At 54.2% G+C, this 14591-nt stretch overlaps 4 protein-coding genes across 4 annotated transcripts; all 4 read right to left on the bottom strand.

Annotated features, from left to right (window-relative positions):
• Positions 1 to 34: 34 nt before the first annotated feature.
• Positions 35 to 1785, bottom strand: C8A04DRAFT_40314 (uncharacterized protein; the record flags this gene model as incomplete). The annotated part of the gene is made up of 2 exons (XM_062784898.1): positions 35 to 1269; positions 1329 to 1785. 2 exons carry the CDS (start codon positions 1783 to 1785, stop codon positions 35 to 37), a joined length of 1692 nt encoding a protein of 563 aa, XP_062633280.1.
• Positions 1786 to 3742: 1957 nt separating this feature from the next.
• Positions 3743 to 7985, bottom strand: C8A04DRAFT_15412 (glycoside hydrolase; the record flags this gene model as incomplete). The annotated part of the gene is made up of 7 exons (XM_062778480.1): positions 3743 to 4177; positions 4266 to 4458; positions 4518 to 5048; positions 7035 to 7082; positions 7167 to 7250; positions 7307 to 7780; positions 7834 to 7985. 7 exons carry the CDS (start codon positions 7983 to 7985, stop codon positions 3743 to 3745), a joined length of 1917 nt encoding a protein of 638 aa, XP_062633279.1.
• Positions 7986 to 8882: 897 nt separating this feature from the next.
• Positions 8883 to 9800, bottom strand: C8A04DRAFT_40312 (uncharacterized protein; the record flags this gene model as incomplete). The annotated part of the gene is made up of 2 exons (XM_062784897.1): positions 8883 to 9608; positions 9687 to 9800. 2 exons carry the CDS (start codon positions 9798 to 9800, stop codon positions 8883 to 8885), a joined length of 840 nt encoding a protein of 279 aa, XP_062633278.1.
• A 2377-nt stretch (positions 9801 to 12177) lies between these two features.
• On the bottom strand, positions 12178 to 14240 carry C8A04DRAFT_40311 (uncharacterized protein; the record flags this gene model as incomplete). Its single annotated transcript, XM_062784896.1, has 3 exons — positions 12178 to 13182; positions 13334 to 13870; positions 13995 to 14240. The coding sequence occupies 3 exons, from the start codon at positions 14238 to 14240 to the stop codon at positions 12178 to 12180; spliced, it is 1788 nt and encodes a 595-aa protein (XP_062633277.1).
• Between the last annotated feature and the right edge of the window lie 351 nt (positions 14241 to 14591).

Raw genomic sequence — 14591 nt, 5'->3', positions numbered from 1 at the left:
CAAGTACATAGGTAGTCTAAAATACCGGGCGGGCTTAAACTCCTTCCGCCAACGCCTTCTCTTTCTCCGACACTGAGTTTGCCACATTCGGAGCCCCAGAAGCCTTGGATTGCCGTCCCTTGAACAGTCCCCTAACAGATTCGCGCATGTTTCTCACGTTTTCCGCTACGATGTCCGACGTCGGGCGCTGGAAAAGTAAGTCGATCTCCTCCAAGGTCTTATCCTTCGTCTCGGGCATGAATAAGAGCTGGTAGACCCAGCCTACCACAGCAATACCACCGTAGAAGCCAAGAGCTAGTCCTGTGGGCGTCATTGCTTCTTGCATGCCCGAGAAGTTGTAGGTCACGATGAACGAGGCCAAGAAAAGCAGCGCGGCTGATGTAGTCATACCGTAGGACCTCAGGTATGTAGGGTAGACCTCGGACGGGACAACCCAGGTGAGACAGGCGTAACAACCGAAGAAGGACATGTACACGATGAGCCCGACGAGATAACAAGCTTCGGAACCCTTCGGGTTCGTCGTGATAGGGATCTGATAGCTCCCCCCGATGATGGCGAGACCGACGAGGAACCCGGGGAGCATCGCGTTGGCCCAGAACCGCCGGCCGTACCGTTCCATCAAAAAGATGGCCGGAATGGTTCCAAGTAGTAGCGACCCACCCCCAACAAGCGACATGTAGTTGGCGTTCTCGTCGTCGAAGCCGATTTGGTGCATGAGGACCGACATGTAGTACATGATCGCGTTGATGCCCGTGAGCTGGCCGAGGAGGATCATGATGTTGGCGTAAATAAGGGCGCGGCGTGCACGAGGGACCGTAAAGAAGTCGAGCCAGGGTAGGCGCTTGTTAACGGCACTCTCCGCGACGACACGGGCTTCCTCAAGCACCGACGCTTGCATGACGAAGAACTCGCGGCGGGCCTCCGGATCGCTGATACCGCGGATGCGCTTCCACACGCAGTATGCGTCGAGCACTCGGCCCTTATGCATCAAATAACGTGGGGACTCGGGCAAGAACAACATGCCAATGAGCATGATGGTGGAGAACACAAGCGAGGAGCCTAGAATGTACCGCCAATTCCCAGGAACTCGAAGGAACATGGCCGACACCGCATAACCGAGCACCTCGCCCAATGCAATGTTGAACTGGTAAAGCGAGACCAAGTTGCCACGGACCTTGCGTGCAGCGGTCTCGGCAACGTAGACGGGCACTGTCCCACCTTCAAGACCGACCCCCATTCCAAGAAGGACGCGCCCGCCGATAATGATGCCTATTCTGGATTAGATAACTCGATTTCACTCGAAGCTCCATGACACGGGCAAAACGAACCATAGTTAACGGCTCCCGCTTCGAGGGCGGCGCCAATCGTGTAAAGAATGCAAGAGATTATGATGGACCACCGGCGTCCAAATATCTCATTGCTCGGCGACAAAATAAGCGCACCGCCGACGGCACCGAGTGGCATTGCCGCGTTGACTAGACTGTTCTGTCGTTCATCTAGGCCCAAGTCGACAGGGAGAAACAGGTTGGCTCCCGAGATGGTCGACTGGTCTAAACCAGACAAAAGGCCGCCCATTGATGCGAACAGCACGATGATCCAGGTGAAGTATTTTGGATTTTTGAACTCGAGATCTAAAAGACCTTTTCGCAACCCTCCCTGGGCGGCGAGCTCCGCTTCCATACGGTCGATGAATGCGTCCACTTCGGCGTCACTGGGTTGGCCAGGGGCCAAGCCATCTTTTTCGATGGAGTGCTCAACCTGAGCCTCGTCGACTTTGGATATCATGGCGTAAAGTTGAATGAGTTGCGACCAAGCAAGACTGAAACTGGGCGGCGGGATGAGGCGAGACCGAAGGAACGCATGGGAAACCGGGACATATGCAAGATATGGTAGCAAGGCATTTTGAGCGACAAAGACTGGGTGGAGATGCCGTGATGCGGCACCAATGCTCAGCATGTAGGGCCGGCATCATGGCCGCATTTGGGTAAATAAAACTCCTGCATGATTTGAAAAGTTTGGTGCAAAGACATGCAGTGCCGTGAGTCTCCCCACTACGACCCCATATGGAGTCTCACAACCTCCCCACTCTCCCCCGGGTTCTCCAGTCATATCCCCAGCTTCAAATGGAGCACAGCTGCGGTGCAGGACGAAAACAGTGGGTTTGGTCGTGAGAATCAAGGATGAGGCTCGGTGGCGAGACAACTCGGGCCGAATAAACGGGGAGACACGGGGAATGCCGACGCGAATGAGTTGAAGGGTGGCGTAGCTCATGCGCTGATGAGGGTAGGAGGTCAAGACCGAGATTGGAACAAGCTGAAACTGACAACAGGCATTGCGGGTTCTGGTTTTTGGAACCTGCAAACTTTGGCACAGCAGCGTTGTTTTGGTGTTCAGCTCTGCCGATCTAGGGACCCACCATGGTTATGCACGGACCACATATCGCACATTCTTGCTGTTTTTGGATGCCTAAGCTTGCCAAGGTTAATTTGGTGACTTTCTTCGAACGTTCCTTCGCTCATCCCAGAGAAAACGACAGGGCTTTAAAATGCGGAAATCCGGTACTCCGCGCAAACCTAGCACATTATGGCCAGAGGGTGTCCTTTGACGACCTTTATCATTCCAGAACAGGTACGTCAGCTTTTCCTCGGCCAAGTCAGCGTGCTTTTATCCCGGATGTGTGGGAGACTGACGGTGATTGGACGTTTTAAGTTGATTGGGCCCCCGCCAAGCTTATCTGCCCCTCTTCTTCACCTCCCGGTTGAGCTCCTATTTATGATATTCTCTGAGGTCGACCCCGAAGATCGGCCCTGTCTTGCCCTTACCTGCAGGTGGCTTCTCCAAGTCTCAATACCCCTCTCTCTTTCGATCCCTTCTGCACCAGCGCATAGGTCCCGGGCCTACTGCCCCCGAATGCAGGGTCTGCTGAAGCGCATCAGACCGCTGAACACGCGAGGCCGGCCGGGCACGACAGTCGCTCTCTGCTGCGATTGCCTTCGGTACCGACCGAGGAGAGCATCCTACTGGAAAGGAAATCCAAGGCCTGGTGCGGATGATGATATTTTCATGTCGCGGGTATCGTGGTGGAAATCGGCATACTCTGCCCAGTGCCCGGAATGTTGGTTAGACGAAAACAGACCGATGCCTTAGTTAGCCACTGGAACCAATCCTTAAACATCACCGGCATCTCAGCAACATGCAAAGACCTGTCGGTGCTGGATCAACAGGAACTCAACGCTAGCCCGTTGAACAAATCAAGGACGGCGCCCCGGTTTGCCTATGGTCAGCACGACTCGGCGGACTCGGGGCTATTCCTTGTGTCCGCCGAAGACTTGGTCAGATTCCTGTATAACAGCAGGAGGGAGCTTAGGTGTCTTGCCTCTAGCCTTGGCATAGGGAAGGAGTTTTAGGAATTACAGGATATCACGGTCCAGTGAACTCACTTTCTCTTTCATGGTAGAATACTACAGTGACTTTAGGTCCTCGTTAATGATCCATCATGCATAACGCATCTAAAACCAAGCCGGATACCCGAAGATAGCAATAAAACATGTGCGAACGAATGAATGGCAAGTTAGCGTTGTATAATAGAGAGCAGGTGCTAGTTGGGAGTTCACTCAGTATCGAGCCTCGCCACCCGCAACCTTGGCCACAAACGATAATTATATCGGCATTAGTTATCAGGATATAAACTTCACAACACAACGACCGCACGAAAATTAAACCACCAGATACCGAGTCTCGATCATTTATTCCCCGCGATCAAAACAGCGACCGACAAGTCCGGCAGACTGAACTCCACGTGTCCCCCCTTCCCAACAGTCAGATGCTTGACGGTTTCCTTGACCGCATCCCCATGACCCGGCGTGTTCTTGGCCCACCCGCCGTCTGGGGCCGTCAGCACGGTGAGTGTAGCCTTGGCCCCATGCTTGAGCCCATCAAAGTGGACATTCACGGGGACGTCTTCGGAGTTGGTGCTGTTGTACACGGCGGCCTTGAGGATGTAGGACGAGTCGGCACCGCGGCCGGCAGCGTAGTACAGTGGGCCGAAGTTAGGCTTTTCCTTGGACGTGGTGGGTAGGGTGTGAGTGATGCGGGCGCTGGAGAAGAGCTTGATGATTGGGTACGAGACCGAGAGGGTCGTGTCCGCGGGGTTGGCGCTGAAGGAAATCAGGTCGGGCTATCATTGGAGAGAAAAAGTGTTTAGTATTTGGTCACCAGCCTCGAGTTTGTTCGGACATGCTGTCGTCACAGAGGGATGTGCTTACCGCCCACTGATAGTTGTTCAGGTTTTGCAACAGCGGCGCGAAGCAAGTACCCCAGATCTTGTCAGCGTTGCGCTCGGCGCCCAGCAGAAATACGGCTTCGGCGACAGAGCCGATCCAGTTGGACCATGCGTTCTTGGGGTTGTCCCAGTTTGTGTCTTCGAGCTTCCCAGTGTTGTTTTGGATCGTGGCATACCTTGAAAGGGGGTCAGCTTGCCGAATCAATGATGCGAGGGGAAACAGCGATTCACTTACTCTCCAATAATAACGGGGTGAGTAGTAGTCCAGTTGTCAAACAGGGTGAATTGGGAGACGGAGTAGTCCGGACGGGTATACTTGTGGTAGTCGCGGCCTGACTCCTTGTAGGTAAACTCGTCGGTGGACGAGAAGATGAAGATGTCTGGGTACTTGGCTTTGATGGCGTCGTAGAAGATTTTAAGCCGGTAGCTCTTGTATGAGTCGATGCCGCCCCACAGGTTGTCTTCATTGCCGACCTCGACAAACTTAATGTCCCACGGCTTGGGGTGGCCTAGCTTGGCGCGCAAGGCGCCGTAAGGAGTGGAGATATCGCCCTTGAGAAACTCAAGTTCGTTGAGCGCGTCCTCCACAAATGGGCCCAGCTCCGACTCGGGAACAACGTCGCCGTTTAGGTACAGTCCGGCGGGAACCGCTAGCACCACCTCGACGTCAAGATCTTCGGCCCAGTGCATGTACTCCACCAAGCCGAGGCCGTCCGTGTTATCGTACTCCCATACGCCCATGCGGCCGGGACGCTGCTCCAATGGGCTTTTGCATGAAATCCGTTAGCAAATGTCGTGATGCTAGTGTCTAGCAATGTCGTGATAGTAATGTGGTAATGCAGGACAAAAAGAAACGTTAGTGTATGTTAGAGCGCTGACTTCAGCTGCTCCACGTTCGTCGCATGCCGAGCCGTGTCGTTGTGCCGTCTCAAGTCGATATCACGCGAGAAGGACTGCTCGCAGGCCTCGCAACGGAACTTGTTGCTAGCGATCACTCGCATCCTTGCCTCCTTCTGGTAAGCGGCGCTCGTGGTATCCGCGGGCTTCTGGATACCAGCCACACGGTTTATGTGGGATTTGCTGCGGAGGTGCCGTGTCAAGTAGGAGTCATACAAGAAGGACTTGTCGCAGGCCTCGCAATGGAACTTGTTGCTAGCGATCGCCATTGCCTCCTTCGGGCTGGGGACCCTCTCCGGCTTGGGGATACCAGCCTCACGGTCAGCATGGTATTTAGTGAGGAGGTGCCGTCTCAAGAAGACGTCGTGCGAGAAGGACTTGTCGCAAGCCTCGCAACGGAACTTGCTAGCGATCGCTAGCATCCTTGCCTCCTTCCGGTCAAGGGTAACCACTGGCTTGGGGATACCAGCTACACGGTCGGCATGGGATTTGCAGAGGAGGTGGTCGTTGAGGGCACGCTGGGAGCGGAGAGCTATGTCGCACACAGCACAAAAGAAGCGCTTTTGCTCGATGACCTTCGCCTCTAACCTGGCGGCAGTCTCGTTGCGGCGGTCCCGGTTCTTCTCTCTCCACCCCTCCCTCTTAGTACGCTCCCTCAGCTTAAACGCCTCCGGGTCCTCAGCGTGCTTGGCCGCTCGGTATCGTTGGGCCCTCTCGGACGCCTTCTCAGCTACTCGTTTTCGGCGTAGGGCCGCAATAATCTCCAGCTCCTCTGGAGTCAGGGAGAGACTGCCTTTGACGGCCTCGCAAGTTGGAAGATGGGTGCAGAGCGCACGCCAAGTGACCGAAGAGCGCGGCCACAGCACGATGTGCTGAAACTTGTCGTCCATCGTAGTGAGTCGCGTTGCGTGGAATTTGAGAGCGAAATAGGTCTCGAAACCTAAAAATCGTGCCCGGACAGCAGGCACTAACCCCGCTGGGGGTAGAGGGGCCGAACACAGCATACCAATTGATTGAAACTGGTAGCCTTCTCGCTGCGCATAGTGAACGAGCCGGGGGGGGGGGGAAACGCTGCCAGTGACATATGAATTTATCCGGGTATGAGCCCCGCCAGCTGCAGCTGTCCCAGAGCCAATGTAGAGTGCGTGCGAGGCACTCTTTTCATTCCATAAAAGGAGGACATATACGGCCCACACCTTCTCATCCTTGGTCGGCTGGCTGAGCGAGCCGAAAAACTCAGCCGGTGGCGGCTCGGCGGCCAACAGCGTCTCCTTGAGATTCGCCGGAAAGGAGAGTTGGGAGGCAGCGGCCACGTTGTCGTACGTGTCCCGCTCCTTGAAGAAGGTACGGAGCTCTGGGTTGATAAAGATGTTCGGTAAATCCATCGTGAGAAGCTCGTGTGTCGCATCATCGATCACGCTCTCCAGGGCGTCATCACCACTATAGTGAGGGCTTGGCAGGCTCATGATGATTGCATAGGCGCGCGGTGATATTGAGAAAGGCGGGAACTTGTCTACTTAGATAGCGGGATGGATAGGGACGATGGTGTTGAAGCTACTAAGCTCTCCCCATCCCCTCCGTTTCTTTATCACATCCCCTCCATTTTTTTCTGTCCCCTCCATCGTCTAGGGAAGGGGCAACCAAAGCACCATAGCGTCAGGGAACTTTCCCCAGTAAGGAAGTAGCGATGAGGACACTTGCCCCGGTGAGTGGGGGGGTAAGGGAAGTAACGATGGAGGCACTTGCCCAAGAGAAAGGCAGGAATAGAAACCGTCAAGGAAAAGGGGTCAGAAATGAGCAAAGAAACAGCGATAGGAATGAGAAAAGAAAATGGATAGGAATGAGCAGGACATACCCGATTGTAGAGTCCCAAGACCAATGATTGCCAGCAAAGTTGCCCTCACTGCCACCTTTGTTAGACATTTACGGCTGCGGACTGCGGCTTCTGCTTGGAACACAGGGCCGGCGTATGGAGGTTGTGACTTACAGGTTGTTGCCGCCTGGAATCCGGAGGAAGCTGGGCTTCAGCTCGGCGAGCTTCTCCATGAGATCGCGTCGCATGCCATTGGGCCTAGATACCAGAGTGAGCGGGCGGATGTACGTCACAGGGACCCGTAGCAAGCTCACCTGTTCTTGTATGTCGGGGGGAACAGGCTGATCAGGTTGAACTTGAGCTCCGTCTCCTTGCAGGGAGTGAACTCCAAGACAAAGCTGTTGTTGCTGTTGGCTGCGTTCTTGGCCGGGTGCAGCTCGAACGTGTGCTGAGTCCAGGAATCGGCGACCGACTTAGACTTGATCTTGGTGGAGGCCAGGGTCTGGTTGGTGATATCGGACACCAGCGAGGCTTTGAAGTTGCCCTTGTATGCGCCATACGAGTAGAAGCTACCGGTGTACGTGTCGGCCTTCTTCACGTCTATGCCCCAGTAGCCCGAGTTCTTCAGCCCGGCGGTCTTGCCCTTCCCGCTCTTGACCTTGGCCGAGCGGGGAAGAGCCCACGAGAGCGGCGTGGTGGTGTCGAGCGTGACGGTGCTGTCGCCTACGGCGCTCCAAGACTTGAGCGATTGGTTCTGAAAGGCTCGGTTGGAGATGAGCTCGGCGTATCTGGAGCGATTAGTCCCAGCGTCTGGGCATCTCATCTACTGGGCAGGACTTACAAACCACCATCGCCGCTCTGGTTGATATCTTCGAACATGATACCGTACATGTACGGCGATGTGGGACTACCGCCGGAGTTGGCTACGGACACGGTCACCGCGGCCGCGGCTCCCACGAACCCAAGGAGGGCACGGAGCGAAAGGGGCGCCATCTTCGGAGACGTGTTGGCTTCGAGTTGGCAGGCTTTGGTGTGCTCAGGATCGTGCAAGCAACGCTGCCCGGGGCCCAAAAAGAGCCGCGGCGGGCCTTGTCATCTTATAACCGATAACCGACGCTCACAAAGTCAACACCGCTCGCCAATGTACCGCGACTCTCGCGTCCACAACCCAATGGGCTCTTGGCAACCGGGTCCTTGGGACGGGAGAATGATTGTGGTGGGGCCTCCATGTGCAGGACAATCCTTGTTTGAGTGCGGGCACACAGCTTCGAGACCGGGGTCCCGCGAGTCTTGAAGCCTGTCAACCAAAAAAGGTTGAAAGGCAAACAAAGCCCCGCATTTTACCCAGCGTCTTGATGGGTGTCATTCCACTACGTATGGTGAAGCAGGACTTGGAATTTTGACGAGGGCACCTCCTGTGATTCTTTGCGAACAAATAAACAGTCATGGAATTGTTGCCCAACGACCACAAAGGGACAATCTCGCGAAGCCAGCTCTGCCCCCAGCTCGTGCCTGGTTCCTGAACGGATCAACTCACCTCACCCAGGCCGGAATGACGAGCCAGGGGTAGTGTAAACAGCCGACCATGCGCACCAATGAGGGAAACAAATTAGCCTTAGCCCCCACTGTTTTCGGAGAAACCGCTTTCGGATCTCCCAACGCGTTAAGTTTGCTTCCCCAGTTCCCCGCGTTTTCCCCAATTGAAGGTTTGGAACGTCACAGGCGAGACGGCTGTGTTCGCCATTAGCCGGCTTGGTGGAAGCCCACGAGGTCAACAAACACGTCCAGAGACACGCTCGGCTTTTCATCACGGGAAGATGTTCAGTAGTTGTCTTTCTATCGATCGAATCGAGGTATTCAGAGCGCAACCTCCCATTGCCCACCACTTCTCTAAGCACTGTCAATGGGCGTGACGGTGAACTGGTCCAGATCCGCCGACACGACCGACCAGCCGTCGCTCGTCGCGCCGCTTCCCGTCAGGTACTCTGAAGCCGAAGTGTTCCCCCGCAGGGCCCATTCGACCCAGTGGCCGCCAATGACGCCAAACTTGCCGCCGTTGGGGTCTGTGTAGGTGCCACCGTGGCCGACGTTGAGGTTGCCCTTCCACTTGGGGATACCTGAGGGGATGGCCGCGTAGTCGCGCTCGCCGTTCTGGTACGCGATGTCGCTTTGTCCCCCCAAGAAGTAGAAGACGGGCTTGCGGAAGTCCTGCGCAGCTGTGTAGTTAGTCAGGAGCCCCGAGCTCCAGATGCCGATGCTCTGGACGCGATCGTCCCAAATTTGCGCGTATGCCTCGATACCGCCGCAGCTCCATCCGGCCGCTGTGATACGTGACGCATCAATGGCGGCCCAGTCGCCCTGGCCCGCGTTGGTGGTGATGAAGTCGATCGACTGCGTCATGATCTCGGCCGTCGTGCTGCCGCCGTTGCCCGGGGTGCCGCTGGCGATGACGAGGACACCGTGCGAAGCTAGCTCTGTCAGGAAAGGCGCCTGCCCTGTCGCGTCGGCCGAGCACCCGCCGTTACCCCAGAGCACGACGGGGAGCTTGGCGCCTTCGGGGATGGTCTTGGGTGCGTAGAAGGTGTGGCCATCAAGCGCAGCAGAGGTGTAGTAGGCCTGTCCGTGAAGCCATGTTAGTCGTGCTTAAGCGCCAGTTGCACATTACCACAGTAGTCTTAAAACATTTAAACCTACCGCTGGGGCGAAGGGGCCGGTTCCGACGTTGTTCTGGCGTTGTTCGACTGTTACCGGGCTGGCAGAAGCCAGCGCAGCGACGGCCAGCGTGGACAAGGATGCGGAGGTCTTCATGTTTGCGTTAAAGATCTGGAGACCTGTGATGGGTTTTGCGAGTGCGGTTGTGGACTCGATTTCCAACTCTTGTCTGGTGGCTTGGTGGACAGCCATCCCTTTTTATGCCCATCCTGCCTCAAGAGTCAAAACCTGGTTTCCCACCGGCAGGCACGAAGATCCGATCCTCACTGCCGTTGAGTTGCCTTCGATACCCTTAGTGGAGCGGCAATGGCAAGTCGTTACGAGGGGTCGCTTGGGGCCCGAGAGCCTGGAGTCAATATATTTATGACGCCGGAACGTCGATCTTGACGCGCATGTTCCTGGTCCACAATATGACGATCCCGGGGTGCAGCCCGGGATTCTGCCGTGGTTGCTACCTTGGCTCGCTATGGCCAAAAAAGGCGGCAGACTCAAACAGAACAGCCTTTAGGTCTAATCCAGTAACATTCGATCAAATCGTAATAGATTATAACTAAGTGATTTACTCTGTTTCGTCCTTTTTCACTTTTCTTATTCTTTTTTCCTCTTCTTTCCTATTTTTTTCTTTACTCTTTTTTTCTCCTCTTTCCTTTTTTTTGCTCTTCTTTTTTCTCTTCTTTCACTTTTAGTTAATTATCTAGGGACTTGATCTGCCGCTTCTTTTGACCAGAGCGAGCCTGGCTTGCTTGAACAATAATATCAGGGCATGTCGTGATCGTGATTCGTATGCCCAGCCAAGGTCGGATTCCCCGGTTGGGGCGCTTACGAATGCTGCCTTTCAGCAACGGCGCGTGTCCCCTTGGTGGGATTTCCCGGTTGGAGCGCGTCAAGATGCTGTTGCCAAGTAACAATGCATCGCCCCCGGTTATATGGTTAATTCGGCAATTCTTCCCCAGATGTAACCTTGTGGTGCGATCTACCGACCCCCATCCCCTATTTTCGCCCTCGAACAGTCAAAGAAAGACTCACTCTTGAGCTCCCTCCTCGTTCAACTTGACAGCCTTCCAGAATGGCTTCGGGGCTGGATTCTCCCTGTAGACTGGCAATTGCCTTCTTTGGAGATGTTTGCGAGGAATGTTAAGGCCGACAGGAGAGCTACAGATACATTAAGCTGTCGTGGCAGACGTCACCGTTTCGTCCTTCTACGATTGAGTCTCTCGAATTCTTACCCGGCAGATAGCCACGGCAATACGCCGAGGCTGTGCGTCCATCTCCGTACTGCATCGTTACCCAGCGGTCTTTACAACGCCCACTAATTGTGAAACGTTAAATGGTCGCATGAAACTTGTGCTGGGCGACCGCAAAATGTTAGATTGGAAATGCAATTCGTCTCCATCAGACGCGGAACTAAAGTATAATAACTAATGGGCGAGAGGATTCCTTGTTTGAGAGCTTGTTAGTTTGGCAGAAAATGAATTGCTTTGGAGCCAGGTCCCGTTTTAATTATCTGTCTAATCTCGTAACTAGTGGTTTGTGATTTTTTGCAAAGCCAGGCCATAATGTAGTCAGAGATCACATTTAGGGGATAAGATAATATCTACCTCTGAAAATAACAAGAATAATTAACCTCCTCCAGGCGAACCTGTAGCAAGGTCATCCTTGGCCATTCGTTAGAGGGTTATGGGTAGGCGACACCGTCTCGGGAGACGTCACCCTGCCAACGCTCGGGCGAGGCTATTCGCCGGCCAAAACAACATTACATGCCTTCTCCGTAGATCAATTTTTCCCCCGGCTCAGCGACAGGATTAAACGCTTATTTACTAACGGTTAGGGTCACTCCGTGTGAGGAGGCCGGTCCTCATCCTAACAATTAATTGGCCTAATCACAGTGTGAGTGTGCGACGTGAGCGACAAATAACCTTCACAGCTAGCTTGCTCAGAGCCTCAGCCAAGCCGTCAAGTTGCCAAGCCCAGAGTTGGACGAGCAGGAAGACGACGACGCGGAGATCCGCCGTATGGTTAGCAAAACGCCACGATTGGGGGTGTTGAGCCCGTCCATGACCTCGCCGAGTCTAATTCGGCGGTTTGAGCCGATGTAAAGGGGGGCAACGGAGTTCAAAAGAAAATACCTAAGATTGGGTAAATAATAATTACGGTTCAAAATTTGTTCACAATAATCCTTGATGGAAGACCCTTCAGGTCGTACCCAGATGGACCTGTGGCGGACAAATGATGCCCAACACTAGAGCCTGATGCGCCTGGGCGACCGTGCGAGCAAAAGGCTGCGCAACCAGCCAACAGCCTCCCAATACCTCGGTATCCAAAGGTACATACTCTAGCGGGCAGCGAGAAGTGCTACAGAAGCCCATCAATGGTAGCGGTTTGGATCTTCAGGAATATACAGGGGCTCACATGCCTGCGCTTATACTATCTAGCAACACAAAACAGAAAAAGGCAACCTTCGGGTGTGTCAAAATTACCTTGGGTTATAGCAAAACAGCCAAAAGATACAATATGTAAACCCCATGACGAAAGAACTCATAAACACCCCCCCTGCCCACGGGCCTGTAGCATTCTCCTTCAGGTCAATGGCCTTTTTAAACAAGGCTACCCATGCTTTGTCTCCTAAGGCCAAGACAGTCCCCTCGCACCAGCAGTTGTCAAAGAAGCCCACAAGCTCCCATATTGAACTAAGTATAATCCAGATAGCTCCACATACAGCGAAGATGCGACCGAGAAGCCTCATCACTAGCGCACAAATGCTCAGCCCACGGAACAGACCGTTTATTGCCGGGGGTCCCTGGGCCTGAGCGTGCAGCATAGCCGCACGAGAGAACAGGATAGAAGTGAAGAAACAGATAAATGAGGTTGTACTCAAGACGGCGTACAAGACGTAGCTGCCCGATCGGCAACCCAGCCCCTTGACGTCGGTAAGGTAGGCAATTACAATTGCAGGCCCTGCGATGCCCCACTGCACAAAAGCGGCGACCATGATGGCGCCCATGACATGCAGCCAGAACTCGGCGTCGAGTTCCGCCGACTGGGGGTACTCTGTGAGCTCACCACCCTGCGGAATGCCGCAGTACCTCGACATACGGGGGATGTCGTCGTCAAGGTCCTGGATGGTCAACGGGGGTGATATCCTCTTAGCGAGATCGAGGTCCTTCTGATCGCTGAATCTCTCGGCCGCGGTTTCGAAATAGCTGAACAGGCGCCGCGCAGTATGGCGCCATGTGAAGATGCGGGCATAATTGAACACAGGCCCCGGCTGGATCTCGTCGCCGTAGACACTGAAGCCTAGGAGATTTCGCGAGTCGGTTGGGTCCCGGATAGCTACACGGAAGCCTGTCTGGATACCTTCCATTGTTAAACCGCCGGATCTGTTCGGGGCACAGCCGACCCTGTCTGCTCGTAAGGCGCTCTCGATGCTGTCGGACTTGTTCTGTGTGCCGATAGTGATCCATCCGCATATTACAGGGACCTTGATCATTGTTAGAATTAATCTAATTGGGAGAGCATTTTGGACAAGCAAGGGATATCGAAAGAAGGGCCCCTATATAGAAAAAGGGGTGCGAGTTTATACTCAGCCGGGTGATGTATAGGGGAGTCAATAGGGATCAAGTTTTACTTACAAGCCATGTCCACAGTGAACTTGAAGCGAGCACCAAGGCCTCAGCATGGTCGCCAAGGGATGACCCAAAGGAACCAACTATGGTAAGCACCCACGCGACAACCGCAACGAGTATCTGCGCTACCAAGGACAGCGTAACTTCACGCCGAGTGGCGAGGATATGGGTGCTGAGCCGACTCCACCATCTCGCGTTGGTCTCTAGCAGAATTAGGCTGGGAAGCCAGCCACCTTGACAGGACATGCGTATTGGCACTTGTTGAGATGCCTCGACGAAGATCCGGACGCTCCTCAGCCTAGTAGCGAAGGGGCCGTCGGAATAGAGGCACTCGAAGTTCTTACACTTGCGGTTCAGCCACCGCGAATTGAGGATGGTCATCATTAGCGAGAAAGTGAGGAGCATGGGGCTGCCGAGGGACATGAAGAAGCTCATGATGTTGGGGACGATGTCGCCTGCTTCGTATGGCAGCTGGGCTGTGAGTGCGAGCCAGGGTAGGAGGTAGTTGGTTGTGCGGCTGAGGAACACCTGGTAGTTAAATACCTATGCTTTGGTTAGGATTCTTGATCTCCAGGCTCGTGACCGGTCGTTGTTTCCCAAGGGTGGCCTGTTGTCAGGTTCTTTTTGGCACTGATGAGGAGGGTTTAATAAAAACAACTTTGCTCACCATAGGAAACGCCCGTCTACTGCAAAAAGTGTAACAGAGACCGATGCTGATCCCCCATATGTCCTCCATTTCCCAGGAAGTCGAGTTCTGAACCGCTACTGGGACTCCGTCCTGCCCCACTAGGCCCGTAAGAACATATTCTTGAGCTCCATTCTGGGCGGCTTGATAGATCTTGTCAACACACTTCCCAGCCCAAGTGTCGTTGTTCTGGAAGCGCGCAAAAAGAGACTGTAGAGTGCCGTCCATCGTTGTTCGCGTTGTTCGCAGCCAAACACAGAGACCGCATCACCTTAGTCTGAGGGTCAAGAATTGCGTCACAAAATGAAGACCCGTCGAAAAGGGTTCGGACGAGGTTCTGTGGCGTGGAATGGGCCATACTGTGTTGGGTCCAGAATTAAAGTGCAGTAGGGCTTCTTAAATGTACCTCACAAAATGCAGCCTCGCGCATCAATAAGGGGCTCGGAAAGTAAAACGACGGAACTTTGCCAATTGTTTGCTCTGCACAGGCGAAATACCCGCCTCGTCCTGGCAAATCCCATCTTCCCTCTGCGTGCCCGACATAAGTCGTTTGCTCCAGGATGATTCAGTGTGGTTACG

Source organism: Dichotomopilus funicola (genome assembly GCF_033296635.1).
Source record: "Dichotomopilus funicola strain CBS 141.50 unplaced genomic scaffold C8A04scaffold_92, whole genome shotgun sequence".
In the NCBI taxonomy this organism is placed as follows: domain Eukaryota; kingdom Fungi; phylum Ascomycota; class Sordariomycetes; order Sordariales; family Chaetomiaceae; genus Dichotomopilus; species Dichotomopilus funicola.
Note: the sequence above shows the minus strand (reverse complement) of the source record. Positions and strands in the feature narration are given on the sequence as shown.